This window comes from Corylus avellana, chromosome ca7, assembly GCF_901000735.1.
Source record: "Corylus avellana chromosome ca7, CavTom2PMs-1.0".
Classification (NCBI taxonomy): Eukaryota; Viridiplantae; Streptophyta; class Magnoliopsida; order Fagales; family Betulaceae; genus Corylus; species Corylus avellana.
This window is the reverse complement of record NC_081547.1, coordinates 9,966,522-9,991,151: the sequence shown is the minus strand read 5'-3', so window position 1 is coordinate 9,991,151 and position 24,630 is coordinate 9,966,522. Positions and strand designations below refer to the sequence as shown.

The window sequence follows — 24,630 nt, the reverse complement described above, 5'->3', positions numbered from 1 at the left end:
AACACCTATAAGTACAAATATGAATCAATTAAATGTAAAATATAATGATAATTGTATTATAAGTAAAATATGACAAATAATAACTTTCATTACTAATGAATTTTTAAGTATGATAAATAGATGGTTCAATCATTAAATTTGAAGCCTATATATATATATCCTAAAATCGCCATCTACTGTTCGCAAATGCTAATAGTAAATATGAGCGAATAGTAGATACAGGCAATTATTACTGAACGCATTTTCACCCCTAATTCAAAAATAAATAAATAAATAAATAAAAAATAAGTGAAACTAATGGTCAACATCAAAAGGAAATGAGATCTTCTAACTATTAAGTAAAGAGCACTTTTCCAAAATGAAAAAGTAAAGATACCATAGATTCATAGTAGAGTTGTATAGGCATCCATATTCAATGATCCCATATTAGCTATATTTTAGCTTGTCTATAACCCAAAAGGCAAAAGACAGAGAGCAAAAGAGGGGTATTCACCTTGTGATAGAATAATATCATATGCTACTTTCTTAACATGTGGTCCTATGACTAAGTGCAATATACCACGATGTGAGTCATCCACCAATATGTACATTCACTTTTCACAACTATTATTTAATTATTCAATTACTCCTTAAAATGTCAACATTCGAAAAATGCTTAGAGATAAGTAAGAAACAATGAATCTAAGATATAATATTTATTACAGGAAAATAAATCATAGATTTTTTTTTTTTTTTTTAAAAAAAAAAAAACTCTTCGATAGCCATATTATTCGTTTTCTATACTTATTGAATAATGCTATTTAGTAGACTTTTATACGATTGTCATACAATTATGATGACGTGACAGTAAAAATCAACCTTTGGATCAACAAGGGCTTGTAAAAATAAAAATCAATGCTAATATTCATTGCCACATTATCATAGTTGTATAGCAGTCATATGAGAATCTACTAAAAATTAGGACTACTTTTGGTAGAGCTTGCTGGTAAGTTTGATTTTTGATTTTTTTTTTTTTTTTTTAATTTTATTTTATTCAAAGCAGGAAAGGGGGAAAAGGGGAAAAAAAAGGGTTGGTCTTTCCCACAAGTTAAGTTTGATTTAAGGTTGCATTGTATTTGGAAATCAACCTATAGTTATTGTGCCAGTGAAGAAAGAAAAATTATCTGGAATTTTTGGGGAAATTGTCGGATGTCATGTCTTTACATATTGTTAGAGCATTCTTAGCAGCCTCATCAAATTTTACTCACCAAACTTTTAGTTATTTTGACAACTCGTTTTTTTAGAGCACTCATTGTAACCTCACCAAAACCATTTTTTGGTTATTTCAGTGAGGTAATTTAACCAAAATGGCCTAAATGTCCATTTTTCAGTCTCACTACTTTAACAAAAAAAAAAAGTAGTGAGGTGAACAATACTCACCAAATTTAAAAATTACTATTCACTCACCTATTGATTAAACAACTCATTTTTTTCTCTTCCTTTTTGCTTTTCTTTTCTCTCTCTTCCTTTAATAGTTAAAAAAAGAATAAACAAATATTTGAAAATGAATATTTAAATGGAATAATGAAAGTGGATTGTTAAAATAGTGAGGCTGTTAGGGTAATCTAAAAAAGTGAGTTGTTAAAATAACTAAAAGTGTACTTTTGGTTATTTTGGTGAGTAAAATTTGGTGAAACTACTAGGAATGCTCTAAATGTTTACTTTTCAGCCTCACTACTTTAACAAAAAAAAAAAAAAAATAGTGAGCTGAATAGTACTCACCAAATTTAAAAATTATCATTCACTCACCTATTGATTAAATAACTCATTTCTCTCTCTTTCTTTTTGCTTTTCGTTTTTCTTTCTTCATTTAATAGTTAAAAATAAAATAAACAAATTTTTAAAAAAGAATATTTAAAGAGAATAGTGAAAGTGGATTATTTTAAAATAGTGAGGCTGCTGGAGTATTCTAAAAAAATGAATTGTTAAAATAACTAAAAATGTACTTTTGATTATTTGGTGAGTAAAATTTGGTGAGGCTGCTAGAAATGCTCTTTAGAGCACCCCAACAGCCTCACTATTTTAAAACAATCCACTTTCACTATTCTATTTAAATATTTTTTTTTAATATTTTTTTTTTTTAACTATTAAAGAAAGAGAGAAACGAAAATAAAAAACTAAAAGAGAAAAATAAGTTGTTTAATCAATAGATTAATAAATAGTAATTTTTAAATTTAGTAAGTACTTTTCACTTTATTACTTTTTTTTTTTTTTTTTTTTTTAAATAGTGAAGCTGAAAAGTGGATATTTAGGCATTTTAGATAAATTACCTCACCAAATAACTAGAAAATGGTTTTGGTGAGGCTGCAGGAGTGCTCTTAGGACTGAAAGAAGATTGGAAAATTGATTAAGTTATTTTGTTCTCATGATCGTACATATTGGTCTTCGCCTTCTCGTTGAACTGTATTTGCCTGTGAACTGTTTTGCTATATTGTTCTGCTAAATAATGGCTCTTCTGAGAACAGTTTGTGTGACGACAAGATAATAATAGTGAATTTTTTTTAGCCATTTAAATATTAATTAGTGAATTCAGCTACTGCCCAACAAAGAAAATGGTAACAAGAAAAACAATAATCAAAGGAAGACATAAGAATTTGATCGATGGCACCAAACCAGAAATAATCTTGTCAACCAACAAAATCTTGGAACATTACTATCTACATTTATTTACACACACAACAACACTAGTTTAGGTGTACTCTAGGCTATGCTTTTGGTTTGGGGAGGATTACAACCGAGAAGGTGTAACCAAAAAAGCAAAACCAAAATGGAAAAAAAAAAAAAAAACGAACAGTTAGATTCTTCCAGGAAGCTCCCCCAAGGGTAACTGCAGTTGCCCCCTTGCCCCACCCTGGCTGTCTATGAAAATGGTGATGCACATAGTCATGAAAAATTTGCGACCGTTGCATTGGATCAATGAATTTACAAAGATATCATCTAATCATACATCCATGTTATACCCCAATAAAGAAAAACTTACTACTACCAATAACCTAAGCCAAGAGGACAACTTCACCATGTGAACCTGCAGAGGTAAACCCAAAGAAACAAAAGAAGGTTAATATCATCAAGATACTGGAACAATAACAATTAACAATGGACTAAGGAGGTATGATGCTTTCAGCATTACATCTTTCATAGATATCTTTCACTAGCTGTAGCATTGAATCGGAATCCTCTGCCATCTTTGAGGTTCTTTCTGCCTCTTTAACGGCTTCAGCAGCCATATATGCTTTGTTTTCTGCATCAGCTACTCTGTAGGCTGCAGCATTAGCAGCATCATCCACAGTCTCACTAGTGGTCATTAACCCAGAGCTCAGTGACTGCCGAGGCCTGACATCCTTTTGCTTTGGGCTAGGTGTTTTTGTTCCCAACTCGGTATCTTTTATGATCTTGTAGCAATTTTGGACCTGCATTTTGTATTTAAGTTGGAATGTCACGTAACCTAATCACTAAGGAAATAAGCTTTCCAGGAAGCCACAGGGTTCGTTTGATAAACGATTTTGTTTTGGTTTTGGTTCAATATTGTAGTAAAAAGTGATTGATGTGAAAAAAAGTAAGATTTTTTTTTTTTTTTTTTAAGTGAAAAAGTAAGAATGTTTGGTATGGAAAAATGAAAAATAAAATTGTTTTGTAGTGATTTTTTTATTTGAATAATAATAAAAAATGATTGATGTGATGTAAAAAGTAAGAGAATATTAAAAAAATGAAAAAGTGAAGTGAATAGTGTAGAGCCAAAATCGGTTATCAAACGGAGCCATAATAGTGATGCTGTCATCACTAAGGAAAGAAGCTTTCTATTAAGAAAGGCATTAAGATCACATCTGGCGCATTATATTATAGGGGAAAAAAATCTCAACACCGGACACAATATGTGGAAAGAAAATTATAAGGGAAAAATATAATTTAGCCCCCCAAACTACCAGTTATTTTCATTTTTAGCCCCCTAATGTTCAAAAAGTGATAAAGTAGCCCTTTAAATTACTAACCAGTTGCAATTTGGCCACTCCGTTAGTTATTACTGTCAACTAGGATGGAAAATTCAATACTACGTCGTTTTGACAAGGTTAAGTTACTAAAATACCCTTTTAGAAAAAAAAATCAATTTAAAAAATGCCCCCCAAAACGACGTCATTTTTGGGGGGGCATTTTTTTAATTGATTTTTTTTTCCAAAAGGGCATTTTAGTAACTTAACTTCAAAAAAGAACATTGTTTTGCATTTTCTATCCTATTTGACGGTGTTGACTAACGGAGTGGACAAATTGCAACTTTTTAGTAGTTTGTGGGCTATTTTATCACTTTTTGAACATTAGGGAACTAAAATGAAAATGACTAGTAGTTTGGGGGGCTAAATTATATTTTTCCCAAATTATAATAAGATATGGTTTTGGTGAAATATCAATGAAATCAATTCACCTTTTCAAGTTTGCCTTGTGAAACAAGCCTTCTCAACCTTGAACTAAGTAACCTCCTAAAATTTTGTGGCACCTCATGCCTTTCCTGCAATATATAAATCCAGAGAGTTGAGATCTCTTCTAACCTCATACATAATAAAACTTGAGGCTAGAGAATATTTGCTGACTCGAAAATAAAGTGAAGCAAGAAAAAAAAATGTTATTTTCCATTCCCCTAATGTTATAACTCCATGCCTGCTGCTCAACAAAGTAAAACCAAGTCGAGGGAAAACACAGGTGTGAGGATCCATGAAGAGCCAATTGTGTTATAATTTGCATTGCAAGTTGAGAATTACTCATCAATAGGTGGTCACTGAAAAGAAAACCATGGATCACCTTGCATGATGGTTAGGACCTTGACTTCCTGAAGATAACACTCTCAAAAGTCTAAATATTGTCACTGATGGATTTGACAAGTAATCTCATAAAAGGCAAAAAAGTTGTCATAATTTTTTGTCGCTTTATGTAGCATTATCCACATCACCCATCCTAAAGGAATTCTCTTCTAATTATCCTCTTGTAAGAAAGCAGAATAAAATCCTAAAGCTGTGGAGCAAGCAGTCGCAGGGTCAATCGGAAGATACAGACAAACGTTGACAACATTGTTATTCAACCCTAAACCTTGAAGACCAGTAGTGTTGGACAGTTAAATTCAAATAATGCAACCAAAATTCTGTTTGATTTTAAGTTCACGTCATGTATAAGAATTTGTTTAAGAGCATTCTATGTCTTTCTAGTGCAACTTTCAGGTTTGGCAGAAATATGTTTCTTCTCATCCTAAATTGTACTTTTTGAACCATGCCAGGAACATTCTACAACCTAATGCAACTTCCTTTAGTAATATATTGTCCAATATGTACAAGAATTAAAAACAAGAAGAGATTCATCTTACCTCAATAAAGCGGACAATGGCACCTATATCAGATCCATTTGTATCTTTTAGTGCTGAAAGAGCTTCAAAAACCATTGCATTGTACCTGATAAGAGAAAGAAACAGCATCACATAAACCATCAAGAGACCTTGATAAAATGAGAAACTAACAACATAACAAACAATATATAAAGAGAAGAATAATTGCATAAATGGTTGTAATAGTAAAGCAGCAAATTATAGCACGTCATCAACATAACGCAAAAATCACACAATCAACAGCCTTTCAACTTCAAGTTGTATGAATTTTAGATTCATGGCATGCTTTAAAAGCATATACAAATCATGAAATCAGTCTATCATATATTATACAAAGTACTTATCAAAAAATATATTATACGAAGTGCATCCCAACCCCGTATTGATCATCTACAAGACTAAAACAAAAGGCAAAGTGAATTAAAGCCTGAATCATAATAATGGCCGCATGTAAAAATTTAGACAAATTGCTCAAATACATAAATCCACTCCTTCCAATGCTTAACTTCTACCAAGTTCCTTCCATCACATCATATCATATTATACACAAAAGAAAGTTAAACTACACCTTTATATTTACTCATATAACTTTTGGTAGCTGTACGTTAAAATTTATAGTGTTCATGTAGTCAGTTTTTCGAACTAAGTTGGAAGCAACAACAAGACAAGTCAACATATGCAGATTTTATATCATGTTGCCTCCTTTTCTGGAAAGCACTTATGTTAGCAAAGTTTTGAGATCTGGAACAGTATCAAGTATGCATGTATTATGGTACTTATTATGGTAGATGGTAGAAGATCAAAAGATACTAAAAGTTATTTCTAAAAGTACTAATATTCTATACATGCATGCAAAAATTACACATTCAATATTATCATGATACTAGACAACGGGATTTAGGCCAAATTAATCACTGTCAAACCACTTATCAATCGGAATTGCTCTCTATAATTATTAAAAGATAACTACAAAAATGGTGGTAGTAATAAAAGTTTGAGAAGACCATACTATACAAATAGATTTCTTATCACAAGTACGCGCAACTCGCTCACCCATACGGGATTGAACCCATGCCTGCACCCTCCACCCCTTACATATGGGAAAAGGACGTAAAATCAAAGGATAACTAATTCATTCATATATCACACATCGTATATGAATAAGCTACAGAAAAGGAGGAAGACAACCACTTACCGTGGAGCATTCTTTCCTTCCTGTGTGCTATTAGAAGGATCAACCGTGACAAAGTCAGCAGATACCTTATGACGAAGTGGAGGAGCAGGAGAAGAATTTGGCACATTGGGGACTGGAGCAGCTGCTACACTTTTTACTTTTGGAGTCCTCGATTTATCTTTAGAGCCTTGCCCAGAAGTACTAACACTCAGGTTTCGCCATTTGTCCTGGTAGGTATGCAAGAATGAGACAAATAAAGAGCACGGAGGTTCGAATTGATTGCGCTAAAATAAATCATTAAATATAATAGAATGGACCACGGATAATTCAACTCAATAATGCCTGACAAGCAACACAGAACCCACCAAAAGCCTATGCTTTTATATCCAATTTTCTCCATTAAAACAATGTCTTCAATTCTTCCTTAGCTGAATTTCTACTTCACAAAAGCCTAAATCCTAACCCCTTTTTGTCACTGCATTTTTCCTATTCCATTCAGAAAACCAAAATGCAGGAACTAGTATTTACAACGCAAAATTCCAGGGGTCATTACGGCCTAGTAGAAGCGAGTTCTGAAAATAAATTTAGGGTTTTGTTTTATATGCATTTGATAATACTAGTTATATGTTTGGTCTTTAGAAAAAATAAAATAAAATAAAATAAAAAATTTTAAAAAATTATTAGGGTTTTGCTCAGCAATCAGACCCTCGACAACACATAAAACAAATTATGATGAATCCAAATACATGGAACCCTAAATTAGAGAAAATAAAATTCGCTCGAACCGGACAGTAGCTTAGAGGCCAAAAAGAAACCCTAAAAGAATTAAATGAATCAGTCATTGTATGCATAAAATCAAAATAGGGCGAATTAATACCTTGAGGTCGATGTTGGAGCGGGAAGTGAGGAAAGGAGCAAAATCGGGATCTTTGAGAATGTTCTTCCATTTCCCTGGGCCGTGCTTCGCTACTCCCGCCAGTAGCGCTTCTTCCTCCTCCGACGTCCACTTCTGCTTCTGATTCCCCATTCTCAACGATTCTCTCTCTCTCTCTCTCTGACAAACAACAAAAGCTGTGAAAGAAAGAAGGAAGGCTTTTCGTTTTTTGCGTTTCGGGGTTCTCTCCCGCTCCCTCGTCTTTTTCTTTTTCTTTTTCCCTTTTCTTATTATGGATTTACAGAGTTTTACAGTCACGGATAGAGCTGAGCGATAGGACTCTGCCACTCTCTTACTAATTTTTCCTATGGATCTGGTTGGTGCCACGTGTGCTTCGACTAATGGAGACCGTCAGATACACAGTTGTTTGACTATCCCATAAAAAAATATTTTAAGTCGAAACAAACGAGCCCTTATTTGAAAATAATTTTAGGTTCTCTCAAAATCTAAAAGGTTTAAATTCTCTCGGAATCTAAGATTTAAGTTTCTTTAGAACCTAAATTCTATCCCCGTTACATATTCACATAACACCATCTTACTTCTTATATTCTTCTTTTCTATATCTTTCTTTATTTTTCATAATAATTTTTAAATTTATCATGGTATTATAGAAGGTTAAAGGGACCTTCAGGCTTCAACCTTGCTTGAATCTTTTTTAGCATTTTTCTTTATTTTTAGTGATATGCTCCTTTATGTATTGATAAGTTATGATGTTTGGTGTTCCACACTAATGTATCATTTTTTTATTGGAGAGCACAAATAATTTGGTTTGTGCAAAATCTTTATAGATATTATTTTCTTTTTTAAAACCTTAACGCTTCACATCATAGCAAAGGATTCATATCAACATTGTAGTGACATTTCAAATGAGTATCTTTAGTAAATTAATCATTGAGGAGAAATTATCATTTCAATGATGGAAATAGATCCTCAATTTCAAATGAAATGAAGAGGGTCTAGTTAGTGCATTTAGGAGGGCAGTATTATCCAAACATTTTGCCCCTATAAAATTCACTGATGTTGTTAGTTTTATGTGCATTCGAAAGACGATGTACTCGATTACTAAAGATCCTTTAGGCTATTGTAAGAGAGCCTCTTATAGGGCCTATTTAATTTGCCTAAGTAGATCTTGGGATGTCCGCCCACCTACCCGAGCACGTGAGCCCCACAATGTCCTTCTCATAATTGTTTGTCCAAATTGCAAACAATATGAGTTGAGCAGATAATTACATTGAATCTTTATCAAACTTTCGAAAAGCCTTCTATTTTCACTATTCTTTTGCAATTCTTCTTCACTATTTCTCTCTTTCTCGCACCTCTTCAGATTATATGATTGAAAAGGAAAATGTTAAGTGCTCTCCTCATATTCTTTTTGGTCCTAGGTGGATATTATTTTCTAAAAACCAAGTTAGAGAAATAAATGTCACTTTCTTTTTTACTTTTTTAGAAAATAATATCTACCAAAGACTAAGAGGACAACGGGAAAGCACCTAACATTCCCCATGTGAAAATATAAGAAATATTTGCTAATTTTCTGTATGAGCTAAACGCCAAAAAAATGTCTTTTTCCAACAACAAACATTTTACCCATAAACAAAATGGGCCTTAATTCATCATTGACCATTGACCAATATTTGAAATACAAAAGTTTCATAAGTTGGGTACAAATATTAGAAAAGAAAATTCCTAACCTAGAGAAAATACACATTAAGTTCCAAAGGTTTGGTACCATATACATTCTAGAGAAAGTCGAATATTTTCTTTACATCAGTCCTCAAGTGTAACATCAAAAACCCCCATGACTGAGGCTGGCCGATAACTAGGATTCCATGAACAAAGCTGAAAAGGCCCTACAGCAAGGTTGTGCTCAGGGGATTGGCAAAGAAATGCTTACTGCAAATCAACTTTGATTTTCTGAAGTGATTCCCGAGGAGTGTTCCCAGAATGGCAGGGGGTGCAGTGGATGAAGTTTGAAACATTTTCTTGACAATCAGGTGCTTATCAAGAGTCATTAACTCTAACACCTTTCTACAGCTCTACAAGAATTTATGAACAAGCATAAGTATTTTACTGCTTATAAATTATATATCACCAGATTCATCCTGCAAAAAACTTACAAGTTATATATAATAACTAGGAAAACTTCAGAAAACTCCAATGAACTTCAACGCCTTTTGAAATTACCCTTCCAAAGGTTAAAAACTCTCAATTAAGGGTATTAAACTTTCAATTACCCTATTTAATTAGGATTTTTCGTTAAATCTTATCAAAATTCTAAAAATACCCTTATTGTTTGTTATAAAAAATAAAATAAGAAATTGTAAAGATTCATGGGTTTATTTTTTATAAAAAACAAAATTTGTAATATATTTACATCTTTGCAACATTTTTTTATTTTTTATTTTATAAAAATGGGTATTTTGGGAATTTTAATAAGATTTAACGGAAAATTCTAACAGAAGGAGGTAATTGAAAGAAATTGAAAGTTCAACCCCTTTAATTGTAGTTTTTTAACTTTCGAGGAGCAGTGTCAAAACGAGTGGAAATTAAGGGAGGGTTTTATGAAGTTTTTCCTAATAAATATTTAGGCTCCAACAACTTTTTTAAACTAATACATATGGAAAAAGAAAGAAAAAATTTATTTTCCTTCTTATCTGTCATCAAGATGAAAATTTTGCAGCTATGAGTTGTGACGCCTCTAATTATTAATGGCCAATAAACCAGCTGGACAACAGGTCCAAGCAAGTTAATTGACAACCCAATTTGGAAAACAAATGAAATCAAGTAGGGAAATATTTTATTTATCTGATTGTGAATATTATTTCCCCAACAACAAAAGTCATTTACCACACAATGAGCATCAATCTTTTAGAAGACTAATGTGAGGAATGCTGGACGGAGCCAAAATTATTATGGGCAGAGGCTAGGGGCCAAAAAATTTTGCTGCTAGAGACCAGTACCTTATAATTTTTTTTTTCCCCCTATAAATTTTTTGTTCTTAGAACTTGGGGAGGGGGGGGGGGGGTGGGCATGGCCTATGCCAATCCCCCCTCCCTCCGTCCCTTAGGCCTAATAATTTCAAGATAAGTATATCGTTAGATATGATATATAAATAACATACCTGGGGGGTTAATCCATCCATCTGGTGTATGATATCATCCTAACCAAATAATGAGGTAAAACAAAGGTGAGAAAATATGTGAAGTATCTCTCATTCTCTTTAAAAAGTGAAATAAGTCTAACACAAAAGAAGCTGCAAACCTTGCTTTTGCAGCCACCTTTAATAAGTGGCTCCATCACCAAAAAAAAAAAAAAAAAACAATTTAAAAGTTATTTTATAAATTGTACAAAAATTATCCTGAAAATTTTAAAATTAAAGGTTCTGCCACTTGAGCCCCATCAATTACTTTGTTTGCTATCTGAGAGCCCACAGGGTGTTGCATAAGCAAGGTTTTGCAAACAAGGAAATAGTTCTACATGAAATTCAAATAACATATGAAAAAACATGTACCTCTAATATCCCAGGATTTTGCATCACAGTACGGAGAACAGTGCTTATAAGTCCCTTGTAGATGATACTGTTGATGAACTCATCTCCATTTTTCCATGGCAATATCAATGGATTTGGCTGTGAATCAGCACCAAAATTAGCATGATCTTTTGGCTGGAGGATCAAATTAGCATCATCATTCCTCCCTGGGGACTTTGTCAATGAAGGTGGTTCAGGATCTTGATCAAGACCAGCCATTGAAGTCAAACAATTATCACTCCCATCAGCAAGAAGTTCATCATTACAGATCTCCCCATTATTGAACGATCCTACTCCAACAGCATTGGTTCTTGTAATTGGTGCACTATGTACATATAACATGATACTCGGAAAACCTTTTTCTCTGCGAAATTCATAGTAACCTCCTTTCATGGATTTCAGTTTCTTATCCTCACTAACATGAAAACATTCATTGTTATCAATTTTACGCTTCATTTTTCTCAGGTCTTTGCCCTCTACATCAACTTCATCTGGCGAGCATGGACAGGACAGTTCACCTCCTTCTCCATCAACGGATTTGTTCTCAACAGTTACACAGCATTCATTAGGCAAGCATGGAGAAATGGACACTCCACCTTCACCTTCTTCAACTTCTTCTAAGGATTGATTTTTGTTAAATTTATTGCCATCAACGAATTCATTGTCATCAATTCTCTGTTTCTTGCTTCTCAAGTCATCAGCTTCACCAACGCCATTTTCTGGCAAGAATGGATAAATGGAGAGTTCACCTGAAGAAACTAGAGCAAATAAATGGAAAATGTCTCCACACTGTAAATCTGCAGTAAGACCAATCCCTCCCATAAGATATTTCCCTCTTTCATGGAGCCAATTAGAGAATTTAGTAGCCCTATCTCCAGTACCCTCTGGAATTTGATTTTTAGAATGCTGACTAGCCTTACCACCAGCCTGCCAAACAGTAAAGAAACATCTAGTTAGAGAAAACTTCATATAACACAATATTAGATGAACAGACATCTAAGGAAATAACGAGGAAGATAAAAGAAAAAAAGGGAGCAAAATAATATTAAAGGACCAAAGACCAGATATGCGGGATCTTAAATTGAATTTAGAAGCCTAAGACAGGCCAGAGATTACTAATTTAGTAAACTTCAAGGCTGTTTCCACATACACATATGTTCAATGAAAATCTACATAAGTTGAGACCATACATATCCTTTAGAATCCATATTTCTATCTGGCCCCTCGAAGACAGATCCTGCTTTTTTTCGGGCCTCCAAAGTAGCCATGTGCATGCACCAAAGAACCTCATCAAAGGCTCTCTTAATACGTTCCTCGGTGAAATCATCCTGTCGTCTTACCTCAAAAACTGTTTCTTGAGTAAGTGCAAAGACACTGAAGCAATTTCCCTTGAGACCTTCCCCTGATGAACTTCGCAGAAGTGGTTGGCGATCAGTATCTTCTAATGACCTGTTTTGGATTTTTTCCAGGTGCTTCACATACCATCCACCGACTATGTTACAGAGTCTCATTAGAGCTTTTTGAAATGCTTCGTTTTTGTTCAGTGATGCCATTCTTTTGAGGCAACTACCTGGAGGTGCTGGCAGGTCAGGAAGTGAAGCCCAACATGCATGTTGAATTTTTGGCCCAAGCACTACACGCTGTTTCACATATTGGATTATTAATTTCCTGAGATGAAGATGTTAGTTTATGTTAAAGACAATCACCAAATGCATAAAAGTAAATGCCATAGGCATGCACAAATGAAGGCAAGGATCTTTCAAGGAAACTACGAGGTACTTACTTTTTGAGGATCCTATCATACATTTGATGATCAATGCTAGGCTTATTTTCTAGGGGTCAAAGATATCTTACAAGGGCCTTCGTGTTGAGGATCCCATGACACTCAAGATAATTTTATTTGATTAACTGTAATATTATGATTCTTGATAAATTGTCCATCTGGTTTATGAATAACAATTTATTCACCTATTATTTACCTGTCTGCTTCTTCTGTCCAATGAAATCTTCTTCGAAATTGTAGCTTCTCTGAAAAAGCACAATGGTTAGTAAAGGAGTTATATTTCTCATCATCTTCATTTGGAGTGTGCTCTTCCACATTTTCTGGATAATAATCCTCCTTATGTGATTGCAAATGCTTATGCACTCCATCAGAAGCAACAGAAACATGTTGATCTTCTGCAAATTTATTAACAGTGTCAGGTAGCCTCTGTGAGCCCAGCTGTCCAGTTTCATCATCAACTGTTGTACCTTTTACTAACCCTCCTTCTGAAGATTTCTTCTTTTTCTGAAAAGTTGAAGCACATTCATCCCTATTACCTTTTAAACCCTCCTGAAATCTAATAAATTGTTGATTTCTCTGGACACCATTCAGTTCAGGAACTGATTTGCTCTTCCACCTAGAATAGGCCTTGCTATGGCTTTGCCTCTTAAAAAATCTCAGCTTATCATAAATTTCTTCATGTAGTTCGGGAGACAAAGTAACAGCTGGGTGCAAAACCACGTGAGCAGTACGAGTACTGTCAGAGTTTGTGACCAGAGGGACATTTATGGTTATGCATTTGCAGTGTCCTTGCTGCTGAAGCTTGTCTAACATTCGACGAAGGGTCTTCCTGTCGATTGTTGTGCACTTGTCCTTCTCAAGACTCATGAGCCATCTATGCAGCTCAGCTTTTAAAATGAACTTCTCATTCTGCACAATAGAAATAGAATAGTGGATCAGTAATTAAAATGTATGACAGTAGAAAGAAGAAGTAAATTTTACTCTCATGGCATAAGCCTTTAGAGAAGTGGATGATGCCAAACACCTGTAACCGTTCGAGTATCCTCTGCTCCCTCTGTGCACCATCAACAGTCAAAGATAAACATGGATATCTCTGATATGATCTGGATTTAAATGGCTTCAAGGAATCAGTAGGTGCTGTCTCTGATGGAGCATTTGTTTCCATTTCCATACCAACTGAATCATGTTTAGCATCAGGAACTGTCTCTCTTGGTTCATGGAGTATCTGTTGCGGGTTGGAACCACAAGAAGGTTCTGTAGTAATTTCACTGTCATTCATTTTTGCTGGGGTAGCAATATCACTTCCAGACGTCGAAAGACTCTTAGGAATATCTAGATTATCTACTTTATTTTCAGAAGTGACTGTTTTTGATTTTCTTGGAAATGCATTAGATGATTTACTGTTGAAATTCCTGGCCGTCCAAATTCGATATGCCTTTGTTTTACTATGAATCTCAGCCTGCAAATGCATTCCAAACCTATATGCCATCATACTAACCAGAGACTGATTCTCTTTGTTACTGATTCCGAGCCTCTTGCATGCCTGTTTGCAGGAAATATGATTACACAAAAGAATTAAAACTTGGAAGCAGAATATATGCATTTGCTAGAGTGTATCGTACCAAAACAAGGTCCTAAAAGCTATGTGTTGCAATATGATTAATACAAGAAAGTTGAACAAACACACACTGGTTCAATTACCAAGTTTGTTGAGATATTAGTGCTGTCTTCATTTAGTGAGAATTCATACATGGCTTTATAAACCCTAGTTCATATCAACCTTAACATTCATGTCGCTTATGGGTGCATCTCTAGGTGGCAGATTTATCTTATCACAAGACTTTTAGGCACAACGGACATAGCTGATATGTTAGTGTTCAATTTTCAATTTTCTCTTCACCTTCAACTTCGGCATAAAAGTCCCCATATAACACCACTTATTAGGCACCATATAATTAAATTGGATTATTCTTGAGGGACTTAAATGTGACTAAGCAAAGACTGTAAAGAATGTAAAACTTCTGGGATGTGGGAAGAAGAGGAGAATCAAACATTTAAAGAACGTAAAAGTTCAGAAGGGAAATGCTAAAAAAACAAAAGAAAGGAAGAAAAAGAAGCTATTCTAGTGCTTGGGAACAGCACCAAAATGATTATATAAGCACATACCTCCTTAAAAAGCAACCCTTCAGATCCTTTAACATCAATCATATCATACATTTGATGATCAATGGGAATCTCTAAAAGCTGATCGGTAATTTGACTTCTTCTTCCAGACTTCACTGTTTGTTCTTTAAAATTCTTTGGTGGAAACTTCCTTAGCAAACGTAGGCACTGCTCAACCTGACAAAAGCAGAAACATATCATCCCATGAACTAGAACAGGATTTCCTCTGCAGAAGAAATAACCTTCATTCATGATAAATAAAAAGTATTTTATGCATGACACTTGAGAAGCACTTGATTACATACATTTCTATCAGAAAAAGAGGCTGATACAGAGCTTATTCAAAAGCTTGAAATGGTCTCCTTTTTTTTTTTAATGATGTATCTTGCATGTACATCATATGCCATATATGATAAAACAAATAAAACAATACTAACTTCAGAGTGGATGCCAACAATGAAAAGCAAGTGACACTAAAAACTCAAGCTTCATTCAGAACCAATTGAAATCTAAATATATGGATAGAAAGAAAGAAGAAAAAAAGAAAAAAAAAAAAGAAAAAAAAAAAGGATAACTTCAGTAATAAAATGGCGACTATCATGATAAAACTTTGTGCAAGTAGTCTCTCCTTTACAATTTTACCAAACCAAATACATATGATTTGGAGAACATCATAAGATAAAGGACAAAGGAGTGGTCAGCTAGTATCAATCCATGGCTATTTACATGCTTAATTGTGTTAAAAGGGAGCAAATTATCTAATAAAAGATTTGGCACTGCCATGCAGTGGAAATAAGAAAGACATTGATTCAATTGAAGCTCACCTAAAAATCAGTTCAAATGAACTTTTTCTACTATACATACTCAACAAGAACCATGAAGATACATTGGTGATCCTAATTCTATTTTTCTCATTTGATCGTAAAGATTTGGCACATAGCGACAATAATGTTCAAAATAAACAATAAGAGACGACATTATATTCAGATAAAGGGATGCAAGAACTACTTTCTGAAAGAATGAATCAATTCAGAACTTATATTCAAAATTTAAGACAATTAATACTGAAATACAAAATCAAGCACAAACTTATTTTCAAAAGAAAAATCTCAGACTCACCTTACCATTCACTTTAGCCTTGCACTTCTCCACAATATGAGCATCTTTTAACTTGCGATAAATCTGGCAGAAAGTTATGCAGGGAAGAATATCATGAAGACAATCAGAAATGAGCAACCAAAAAAAAAAAAAAACAGAACGAATATGCAGAGTGGATAAAACTAATATATATGTTTTACTTTTTTCCAAGCTTTATGCCCCGAAGAAGTTCTTTCATAACCAAGATCCTGTTTAATTTCTGAGACAACAAGAACCTTGTTATCTGCTTCTTCAAGTTTATCACAAACAACTTTCAATGCTGGTAGATCATCCTCTACAAGCACGTCGGCTTTAACATATCCTCTGTCAAACCCATCTCCACTTTCAGTACTTTCCTCTGAATTCTTAAAAACATTTGAAGCCTCTTCTTCTTTTGTAGTCTCAATTTTTTGTCGAGAACCCAACTGCTTTGCATAGCGATTCAAGTGTATTAAGTTAGTGCACACTATTGAGCTGTTGTTCATGTCCCCTGCATTGCAAGCTTCCTTTGTCCTCACAACTGCTGATTCCTTCACAATCAACCCTCTATTTTCAAGACTCTTCACCACATAAGCAAAGTAGTTCGCTTCCATGCCCAATTCCTTACTAAGCTGCCATTGTGTTATTCCCTTCGTTCTGCAAACACCCATTTCAAAACAAGTGCATCTAAATGTCCATGACAATAAGAAAATAGAACTACCAAAACCACAAACTCAAAAAACTTTTGCCATATTTCACCATATAAATTGCAAATTTTTGTCCTTCAAAGTATTCTAGTCGAGAATGGTGCACTTTTTGTGAGAAAGCCATGTTCAAAAGATTAAGCAGTACTTTATTTTATTAATTAAATGACTAAATTTAAACTTTTGGAATAAATTTACTTCTCATTTTAATTAAGTAACTCACTTATTAAGAGTATTTACAATGAAGAGACAAAATGTACTTTCATTTAAAATAGCTAATCAGATTTATAAAAAAATTTCACATTAAATTAGAAAAAAAAAAAGCAAAATAAATATTTTATTGGATTAGCCACAAAAAAAAAAAAAAAAAAATGCTACATCTAACGGCACTATTCACATGAGCCATTTTATTTTCTCCTACTATTTCTCTTTTCACGTATCTTTTTTTTTTTTTTTTCAAAAAGTTAAAAAATAGAATTTTTAAGAAAACTACGATCCTTAAAAATAAAAAAAAAAAATTTAAATGATATAAATAATCGGATGCATAGTATCTTTTAAAACTCATAAACTAAACTAAATAAAGTAGTTTTGATTACCCATTTTGCATAAAAAAAAAAAAAAAATTACAGAAAAGCATTCACAAGAATATTATTAACTAAATGAGTAAATTTACTCTCCCCTATAAACTTAATTTTTGGGATAAGCGAAAGAAAACTACAAAAATGATATCGAAGAGGAGGAACCTAGAGATGGCAATGCGCTCTAGAGCGCGCCGTTGGTTCAGAGGAATGTCGGCATTGGCGGCCTGGACGTTATAGAGGCCCAGAAAGTTGTCCCTTAGACGGTCTTCAGCGGCGATATTCACGTCCAACTTCTCGGCGTCTTCCAAGGACTGAATCAGAGGGTCACCGGCGCTGTAAGAGACGTTTCCGGCCTGAAACCGAAGCGTCGGGACGCGGAGGAGTCCGGCCCATATGGCTTTCTTGACGCCCGGGGAAAGGTCGAGGTTTGAAGAGGACAGATAAGGGTTGAGTTTGCTCCAGAGGGTCGCGAGAGAGAGGCCGGTTTTGCCGTGGAAACAGATTTCCTCGAGAGCGGAGGATGTGATGGAGTCCATAAACAAATAATCTTACCGTTACAAATACTTTCCGGGAAAAGGTTTTCTCGGGAGAATTTGAAATTCCCTAGTCGTTGGCGCGAACAAATCTGAGAGCTTTCAATCCAAACCCAAATCCTGTTGAGCACTGATTCTCTGCTCGGCTTCACAGTTCCCGACAACTCCCAATCTGTATATTAAAAGGCCGGATTTTTATTTTTCACTCTTCCTTTTGTAATCTTCTTTAACTTGTTGCTTTATGTGCATAATCTCTTGTTGCTTTTACTTGAAGGCAACGGCACTGACAGACAACTCCTACCAAAACAAAAAAAAACAAAAAAAAAACGGCACTGTCTGACTGACAGATAAACGCAAGCTTTAAAAAAAAAAAAAACAAATGTTGGGTCATGAATTAGCTTACCATTTATTGAGTAGTCCTTGGGCCCAGCCAGAGAAGGCCCAAGTCCGAGACCTACTCAAGTGATCCGAGACGAGATCTACTCATGTTATCCAAGACCACAAATCCGAGGCAACCTCTAGCCGAGACTAAAAAGTCCGAGAATAACTCAGGACATGTAAGTCTCAGTAAAGGGAATAACTCAGATATCTCAAAAAATATTATAATTGATCATCTGATCTCAAGTCGCTTAAATCATGGAAGAACTAACAAACATAATCTTTTCATTCAAATGTTTGTTCAGCCGATATCAAAGGATAAGATTCCTTGATAAGTGGGAAATCAAATTTCCTCCAATGCCTATAAATACAAGTCATATGGTCAAAAGCAAAGGTAATCACAACTCTCATAATTTGAGCTCTGTAGTTGTTACTAGTATCCTTTCCCATTCTGACTTAGGCATCGGAGTGCTCACGCCGGCTCACCCCCGGTCACTTCGATCCTTCTTTCTTCTTTGTTGTGCAGTCAAATTGTTTGGGTGTTGGTCCAACTCAAGCTCGGCAAGCGTGCCACGTCATCTTTTGGAAAACTGTGCATCAACAGTTTGGCACCGTCTGTGGGAACTTCGATTTTCATCAGTTCTCTACTAATCTAAAATGGTGACTACCCGTTCCACTGCTACAGCCTCCAACGTACCACCACCATCCGATCTAGCCGAATTCATGAAGCAGATGTCTGAATCCATGAAGGTTCTGAAAAAGCAGAATGAAGACCTGGCTGTAAGGCTCACAGCTGCAGAGGGCCGTAATAGCCAGAGGGATCAAGAGCGAGCACGAAGGCGTGAAGAACGGCGTGAGAGGGAAAGGCGAAGGGAGATTCGTGATGGGAAACGAACTGCAGGTTCCCATCGCGATGAGGAAGCAAGTTCAGTCCAAGCTAGCCATCATACTACTGTCCAGAATGAGGAGCATCGTGAGCAGCATAACCCAGAGAGGTCTCAGCATACTAGGCCTCGAAGGGAGCAATTTCAGGGGCAAAATGAGGCCCAGATGAGTGCTGACATGGAAGATTTAAAGAAGAAGTACGAAGAACTAACTCGCAGGCTAGCTGAAAAGGATGGAAAAACCCCTGCTTCGGGGCTTATGGATAACACCGATCTGCCTTTCACTGACCGAGTGTTAAGTTTCCCTTTGCCTGAAAACTTCAAGATGCCTCATGTCAAGGAGTTTAACGGTAGTGGCGACCCTTCTGAACATATGGAAAGCGTCCGTGTTCACTTTTCCCTTCATAGGTTTCCAGATGAAATAGCATGCAGAACCTTTCCTCTCACTTTGGAAGGAGTTGCTCAGGACTGGTTTGCCAGATTGCCTGCCAAGTCGATAGATAGTTTCAAAGAACTTGGAAGTCTCTTTTTAAGCCAATTCCTGGCTACCAAGAAGAGGAGGAAGCACTCGGCTTGCTTACTGTCATTACGTCAAGGGAAGGAAGAAAGTCTGAAGGATTTCATGCATAGGTTCAATAAAGAAAAATTGTTAGTGGACAATCCGGGGGATCAAACGGTATTATCCGCATTATGGCATGGAGTCAGGCCAAACGGGCCTCTAATGGCCGAAGTATCAAAAAGTTCTACAGAAATAACTCTTCACGAGTTTATCGCCAAAACAGAAGAGTATATTAATCAGGAGGAAATGATTAAGGCTCTCACGAAAGGTCAAGAGGAAGAAGACCGAGAGAAGGAGGACGCCAAAAAGGAAGAGGACGCCAAAAAGGAGCCACCTATAGCATCCGCTCCGAAGGAAGAAAGGTTTCAGAAGAGAGTAGTAAAGAAGACTGTACCATCAGTCCCAAAGACAGAACCCCGGCGACGTGAAGATCGAAGGTTCACACCTTTGAATACCAGGGTCAACAAAGTGTTTATAGAAATCAGAAGAGACCCAGCTTTCAGGTGGCCATGTAAGTTGCGGGGTGATCCGAGGAAGCGAGATCGGACGAAGTTCTGCGAGTACCACAATGATCATGGACATTTGACGGAAGACTGCATAACCTTGCGGCAGGAAATCGAAACGTTCATTAGAAATGGAAGGCTGGTAAGATTCCTAGCAGGGGAAAGGAACCAAGGCGCGGTGCACCAACAACCTCTCCTATTAGACGAAAACCGAGCTGAAAGGGCACGGGAGCCGAGACGTGATCGGGATAATGGTCCTAGAGAAGATCCGAGACCCCCTCGGGATCAAGGAGTAGTGGGAGAAATCCATACAATTGCTGGAGAAATAGCTGGTGGAGGACAGTCTAATTCGGCCAGGAAAGCCCATGCTAGGAAGACACATGCCGAGGAAGTCTTTACAGTGCAGAGACCGTTCAAAGTTGCAAAAAAGGATTCAGTGATCCTCTCTTTCTCTGAAAAGGACGCTAGGGGGGTAATGCAGCCCCATGATGATCCGCTAGTAGTAACTGTAACAGTGGCCAACCATATGATCCACAAAATTCTGGTGGACAATGGAAGCTCGGCTGATATACTGTACTGGCCAGTTTTTAAGCAAATGGGTATCGATCGTGACAGGGTCACACCATTTAGCTCTCCCCTGGTTGGATTTGCAGGAGAGCAGGTCCAGCCGATTGGTCTTATTTCACTCCCTGTAACGGCAGGAACAACACCTAAGCAAAAAACTGTGATAGTAGATTTTTTGGTTATTGACCGACCAGGTTCCTACAATGCCATCGTCGGTAGACATGCTTTGAATAAGTTAAAGGCTGTAACTTCGACATACCACTTGATGATGAAGTTCCCGATAGAAGAAGGAGTCGGAGAAGTGAAGAGAGATCAAACCCAGGCGAGAAGATGGTACAATACGTCTCTCAAGAGGGTCTCGGATCCGACTCCTATTGTAATTGGTACAGTAGGTGGGAATAACAGGAATGACCCAAAAGGGGAACCAGCTGAACCTCTGGAGGATGTGGTAATAAGTGGAGACAAGACTTTGAAGATTGGGACGCAGCTCAGTCCCAAAATCCGAGACGGCCTCATCATCTTCCTAAGAAGGAATTTAGAAGTTTTTGCATGGACTCACGAAGACATGCCAGGAATTGATCCTGAAGACATCCTCCACCAGCTAAATGTGGATCCAAGTGTGAAACCAGTAAAGCAAAAAAGAAGAAAGTTCGCTCCTGAACGGAATGTGGCCATAGCAGAAGAAGTAGAGAAGCTTCTCAAGGCTCGTTTCATTGAAGAAGTATATTATCCCGATTGGTTGGCTAATGTAGTATTGGTCAAGAAGTCCAATGGGAAGTGGAGGATGTGCGTGGATTTCACTGACCTCAATAAAGCTTGTCCAAAAGATAGTTTTCCATTTCCTCGCATTGATGCATTGGTGGATTCAACAGCTGGATATGGATTACTCAGCTTCATGGACGCCTTCTCTGGTTATAACCAGATATACATGCATCCAGAAGACCGTGAGAAAACTGCGTTCATAACTGACCGAGGCTTGTACTGTTATATGGTTATGCCATTCGGTTTGAAGAACGCAGGGGCAACATACCAGAGGCTGGTAAACAAGATGTTCCGAGACCAGATCGGACGCAATATGGAAGTATACGTCAATGATATGCTAGTCAAGAGTGTGTTGCCACAGAACCACAAACTCGACTTGCAAGAGGCGTTCACAACCTTGAAGAAGTACGGGATGAAGTTGAATCCCTCAAAGTGTGCATTCGGAGTTTCATCAGGAAAGTTCCTTGGTTACATGGTGTCCAGCCGAGGAATAGAAGCCAATCCTGAAAAAATACAAGCTGTCTTGGATATGCAATCTCCAAGAAACTTAAAACAGCTTCAGCAATTTACAGGAAGGGTGGCAGCACTAAATCGGTTCATTTCACGATCGACTGACAAGTGTCTTCCATTTTTCAAAGTCTTGCGAAAGGCCTTTGAATGGACAGATGAATGTGAAAAAGCCTTCGGACAGCTGAAAGAATACTTGATGAGGCCGCCTTTGCTGAGCCAGACAATACCTGGGGAGGTACTATATTTGTACTTAGCCGTGTCTCAAATGGCTGTGAGTGCTGCATTAATTCGAGAAGAAAAAGGAATTCAAAAGCCTGTATACTTCACAAGTAGAGCTTTGAGGGGCGCTGAAGAAAGATATCCCCAGATGGAAAAACTGGCTTTCGCCTTGGTTATAGCATCCAGGAAGCTCCGACCCTACTTCCAAGCTCATACTATCAGGGTGTTGACTGAATACCCTTTGAAGAAAGTATTAAGAAAGCTAGATCTTTCGGGAAGATTAGCTAACTAGGCTATTGAGCTGGGAGAATTTGATATCGAGTTTCTCCCTTGGAATTCTCTCAAGGGCCAAACACTGGCTGATTTTCTGGCAGAATTCATTAATTTGCCAGACATCACCATCTGGCCAAGTGATGAGACCTGGGTAATTTATGTGGATGGATCATCTACGAAAAAGCATGGTGGAGCAGGCATAGTAATGATTACTCCCGATGGGGAAGAATTATGCAGTGCATTGAAGTTGAAGTTCAAGACAACGAATGATGAGGCCGAGCACGAGGCAGTCTTGGCAGGACTCGGTTTAGCTCTTGAAATGGGAGCCAAATTTGTCGAAGTACGGAGTGACTCCCAGGTCGTTGTAGGGCACATCAGAGGGGAATTTGAAGTCAAGGGAGACAAGATGAAGTTATACTTATCTAAGGTGCAGGATTTGCAAGCTTTATTTGACAAGTTTAGCATTGTGAAAATTTCGAGACCAGAGAATGAAAGAGCAGACCAGTTGACCCGAATGGCCTCAACGGCTAGTAAAGAGATTGAAGCCGAAACTCCTATCCAAATTCTTCCACAGTCATCAGTTACTGAGACGGTGTCGGTCTCGACAACCGAGACCATACCTAATTGGCAACTAGAAATCGTGGAATACCTGGAAAGAGGAATACTTCCTTCAGATAAAAAACTGGCTATCCGGTTGAAGGTAAGAGTAGAAAGGTTTACAATGATAAATGAAGTCCTTTACAAAAGGGGTTTCACGTTGCCACTCTTAAAATGTGTTTCGAAGGATGAAGGAGATTATATCCTTAGAGAGATCCATGAAGGGATCTGTGGAAGCCATTCCGGAGCCAGAATATTGGCACATAAAGCAGTCCGAGCAAGTTTCTATTGGCCCAACATGAATCGGGACTCGGCAGATATAGTCAGAAATTGTGACAAGTGCCAACGATTCGCGAATATCACTCATCAACCTCCTGAAGACCTGAGTGCAATATCTTCGCCTTGGCCCTTCTCCCAATGGGGGGTAGATATAGTAGGACCATTGCCTCGGAGCAGGGGAGGTGTACGGTTCGCGGTTGTTGCTATAGACTATTTCACCAAGTGGGCAGAGGTTGAAGCCTTAGTGAATATCACAGCCAAAGCAATAGAACGATTCTTATGGAAGAACATCATATGTCGGTACGGCATTCCCCATGCTTTTATCACGGATAATGGAAAGCAATTTGACTGCGACTCATTCCGAGCCTGGTGTGCCCAGCTGCGAATAAGGAACTATTACTCGTCTCCTGGGCACCCCCAGGCAAATGTTCAGGTAGAGGCCACCAACAAAACAATTTTCAAAATCTTGAAGAAGAAGCTGGATGATCGGAAAGGAAACTGGGCCGAAGATCTTCCAGAAGTATTATGGGCATACTGAACTACCAAGAGGATTCCAACCGAAGAGACACCGTATGCCTTAGTATTTGGAACTGAGGCAGTCATTCCAGCCGAGGTAGGCTCAGGCAGCTATCGTGTAGAGACCTTCCAATCCGAGACTAACAACGAAGGTTTACAACTGCACTTAGACTTGCTACTAGAAGCGGGATCAAGCCCAAGTGGCTATGGCAGCATATCAGGCAAGAGTGACTCGGTATTTCAATAAGAGGGTCAAGCCTCGAACCTTCAAAGTTGGAGATATGGTCCTACGTAAAGCTACTCTCGCAACCAAAGACCCAACCGAAGGAAAACTGGCTCCTAATTGGGAAGGACCTTATAAGGTGGTTGAATGCAAACGAGCAGGAGCATACCACTTAGAGTATTCCAAAGGTAAGGTTCTACCAAGGCCTTGGAACGCTGAGCACCTTAAAAAATATTATGTCTAAATGCAGTGATATGTGATTTATTTGTCATTTCATTATTTTGATTTCAATGAATAAAAGTATCTCGGAGTTATGCAGCATATAAAATACATATGTACAAATTAAATTATTAGACTCGGAGAAGACGACTGAAAAGGCTCTTCCGAGCCCTAAAATGATGCAACCGAAAGGAGCATTCTCTTAACATAACATAACCGAGAC

At 37.0% G+C, this 24,630-nt stretch overlaps 3 protein-coding genes across 3 annotated transcripts; all 3 read right to left on the bottom strand.

Annotated features, from left to right (window-relative positions):
- Positions 1–2,610: 2,610 nt before the first annotated feature.
- Positions 2,611–7,770, bottom strand: LOC132188743 (telomere repeat-binding factor 4-like). The gene is made up of 6 exons (XM_059603276.1): positions 7,456–7,770; positions 6,600–6,805; positions 5,387–5,471; positions 4,457–4,540; positions 3,170–3,449; positions 2,611–3,064 (listed from the first exon to the last, which is right to left on the bottom strand). The coding sequence occupies exons 1-6, from the start codon at positions 7,603–7,605 to the stop codon at positions 3,033–3,035; spliced, it is 837 nt and encodes a 278-aa protein (XP_059459259.1). The 5' UTR covers positions 7,606–7,770; the 3' UTR covers positions 2,611–3,032.
- Positions 7,771–9,117: 1,347 nt separating this feature from the next.
- Positions 9,118–15,059, bottom strand: LOC132188173 (uncharacterized). Its single transcript, XM_059602576.1, has 7 exons — positions 14,991–15,059; positions 13,849–14,367; positions 13,021–13,733; positions 12,232–12,709; positions 11,024–11,968; positions 10,634–10,672; positions 9,118–9,548 (listed from the first exon to the last, which is right to left on the bottom strand). Exons 1-7 carry the CDS (start codon positions 15,039–15,041, stop codon positions 9,363–9,365), a joined length of 2,931 nt encoding a protein of 976 aa, XP_059458559.1. The 5' UTR covers positions 15,042–15,059; the 3' UTR covers positions 9,118–9,362.
- A 792-nt stretch (positions 15,060–15,851) lies between these two features.
- LOC132187848 (uncharacterized) lies at positions 15,852–18,055 on the bottom strand. The gene is made up of 4 exons (XM_059602282.1): positions 17,551–18,055; positions 16,286–16,760; positions 16,107–16,169; positions 15,852–15,998 (listed from the first exon to the last, which is right to left on the bottom strand). Exons 1-4 carry the CDS (start codon positions 17,922–17,924, stop codon positions 15,852–15,854), a joined length of 1,059 nt encoding a protein of 352 aa, XP_059458265.1. The 5' UTR covers positions 17,925–18,055.
- Between the last annotated feature and the right edge of the window lie 6,575 nt (positions 18,056–24,630).

Bases quoted from the DNA above. Each gene is read 5' to 3' on its own strand.
- LOC132188743 (XM_059603276.1), bottom strand. From the start codon at position 7,605: ATGGGGAATCAGAAGCAGAAGTGGACGTCGGAGGAGGAAGAAGCGCTA. The intron at 4,541-5,386 runs GTAAGATGAATC...TATATATTGCAG, and splicing joins CCATTGTCCGCTTTATTGAG to GAAAGGCATGAGGTGCCACA. The intron at 3,065-3,169 runs GTAATGCTGAAA...TTACCTCTGCAG, and splicing joins GAAAGATATCTATGAAAGAT to GTTCACATGGTGAAGTTGTC.
- LOC132188173 (XM_059602576.1), bottom strand. From the start codon at position 15,041: ATGTATGATATGATTGATGTTAAAGGATCTGAAGGGTTGCTTTTTAAG. The intron at 13,734-13,848 runs GTGTTTGGCATC...TCTATTGTGCAG, and splicing joins GGATACTCGAACGGTTACAG to AATGAGAAGTTCATTTTAAA. The intron at 10,673-11,023 runs GTACATGTTTTT...TTATTTGGTTAG, and splicing joins AAAATCCTGGGATATTAGAG to GATGATATCATACACCAGAT.
- LOC132187848 (XM_059602282.1), bottom strand. From the start codon at position 17,924: ATGGACTCCATCACATCCTCCGCTCTCGAGGAAATCTGTTTCCACGGC. The intron at 16,170-16,285 runs GTAAAACATATA...ACTTTCTGCCAG, and splicing joins GGCATAAAGCTTGGAAAAAA to ATTTATCGCAAGTTAAAAGA. The intron at 15,999-16,106 runs GTGAGTCTGAGA...TCATTCTTTCAG, and splicing joins AGGCTAAAGTGAATGGTAAG to AAAGTAGTTCTTGCATCCCT.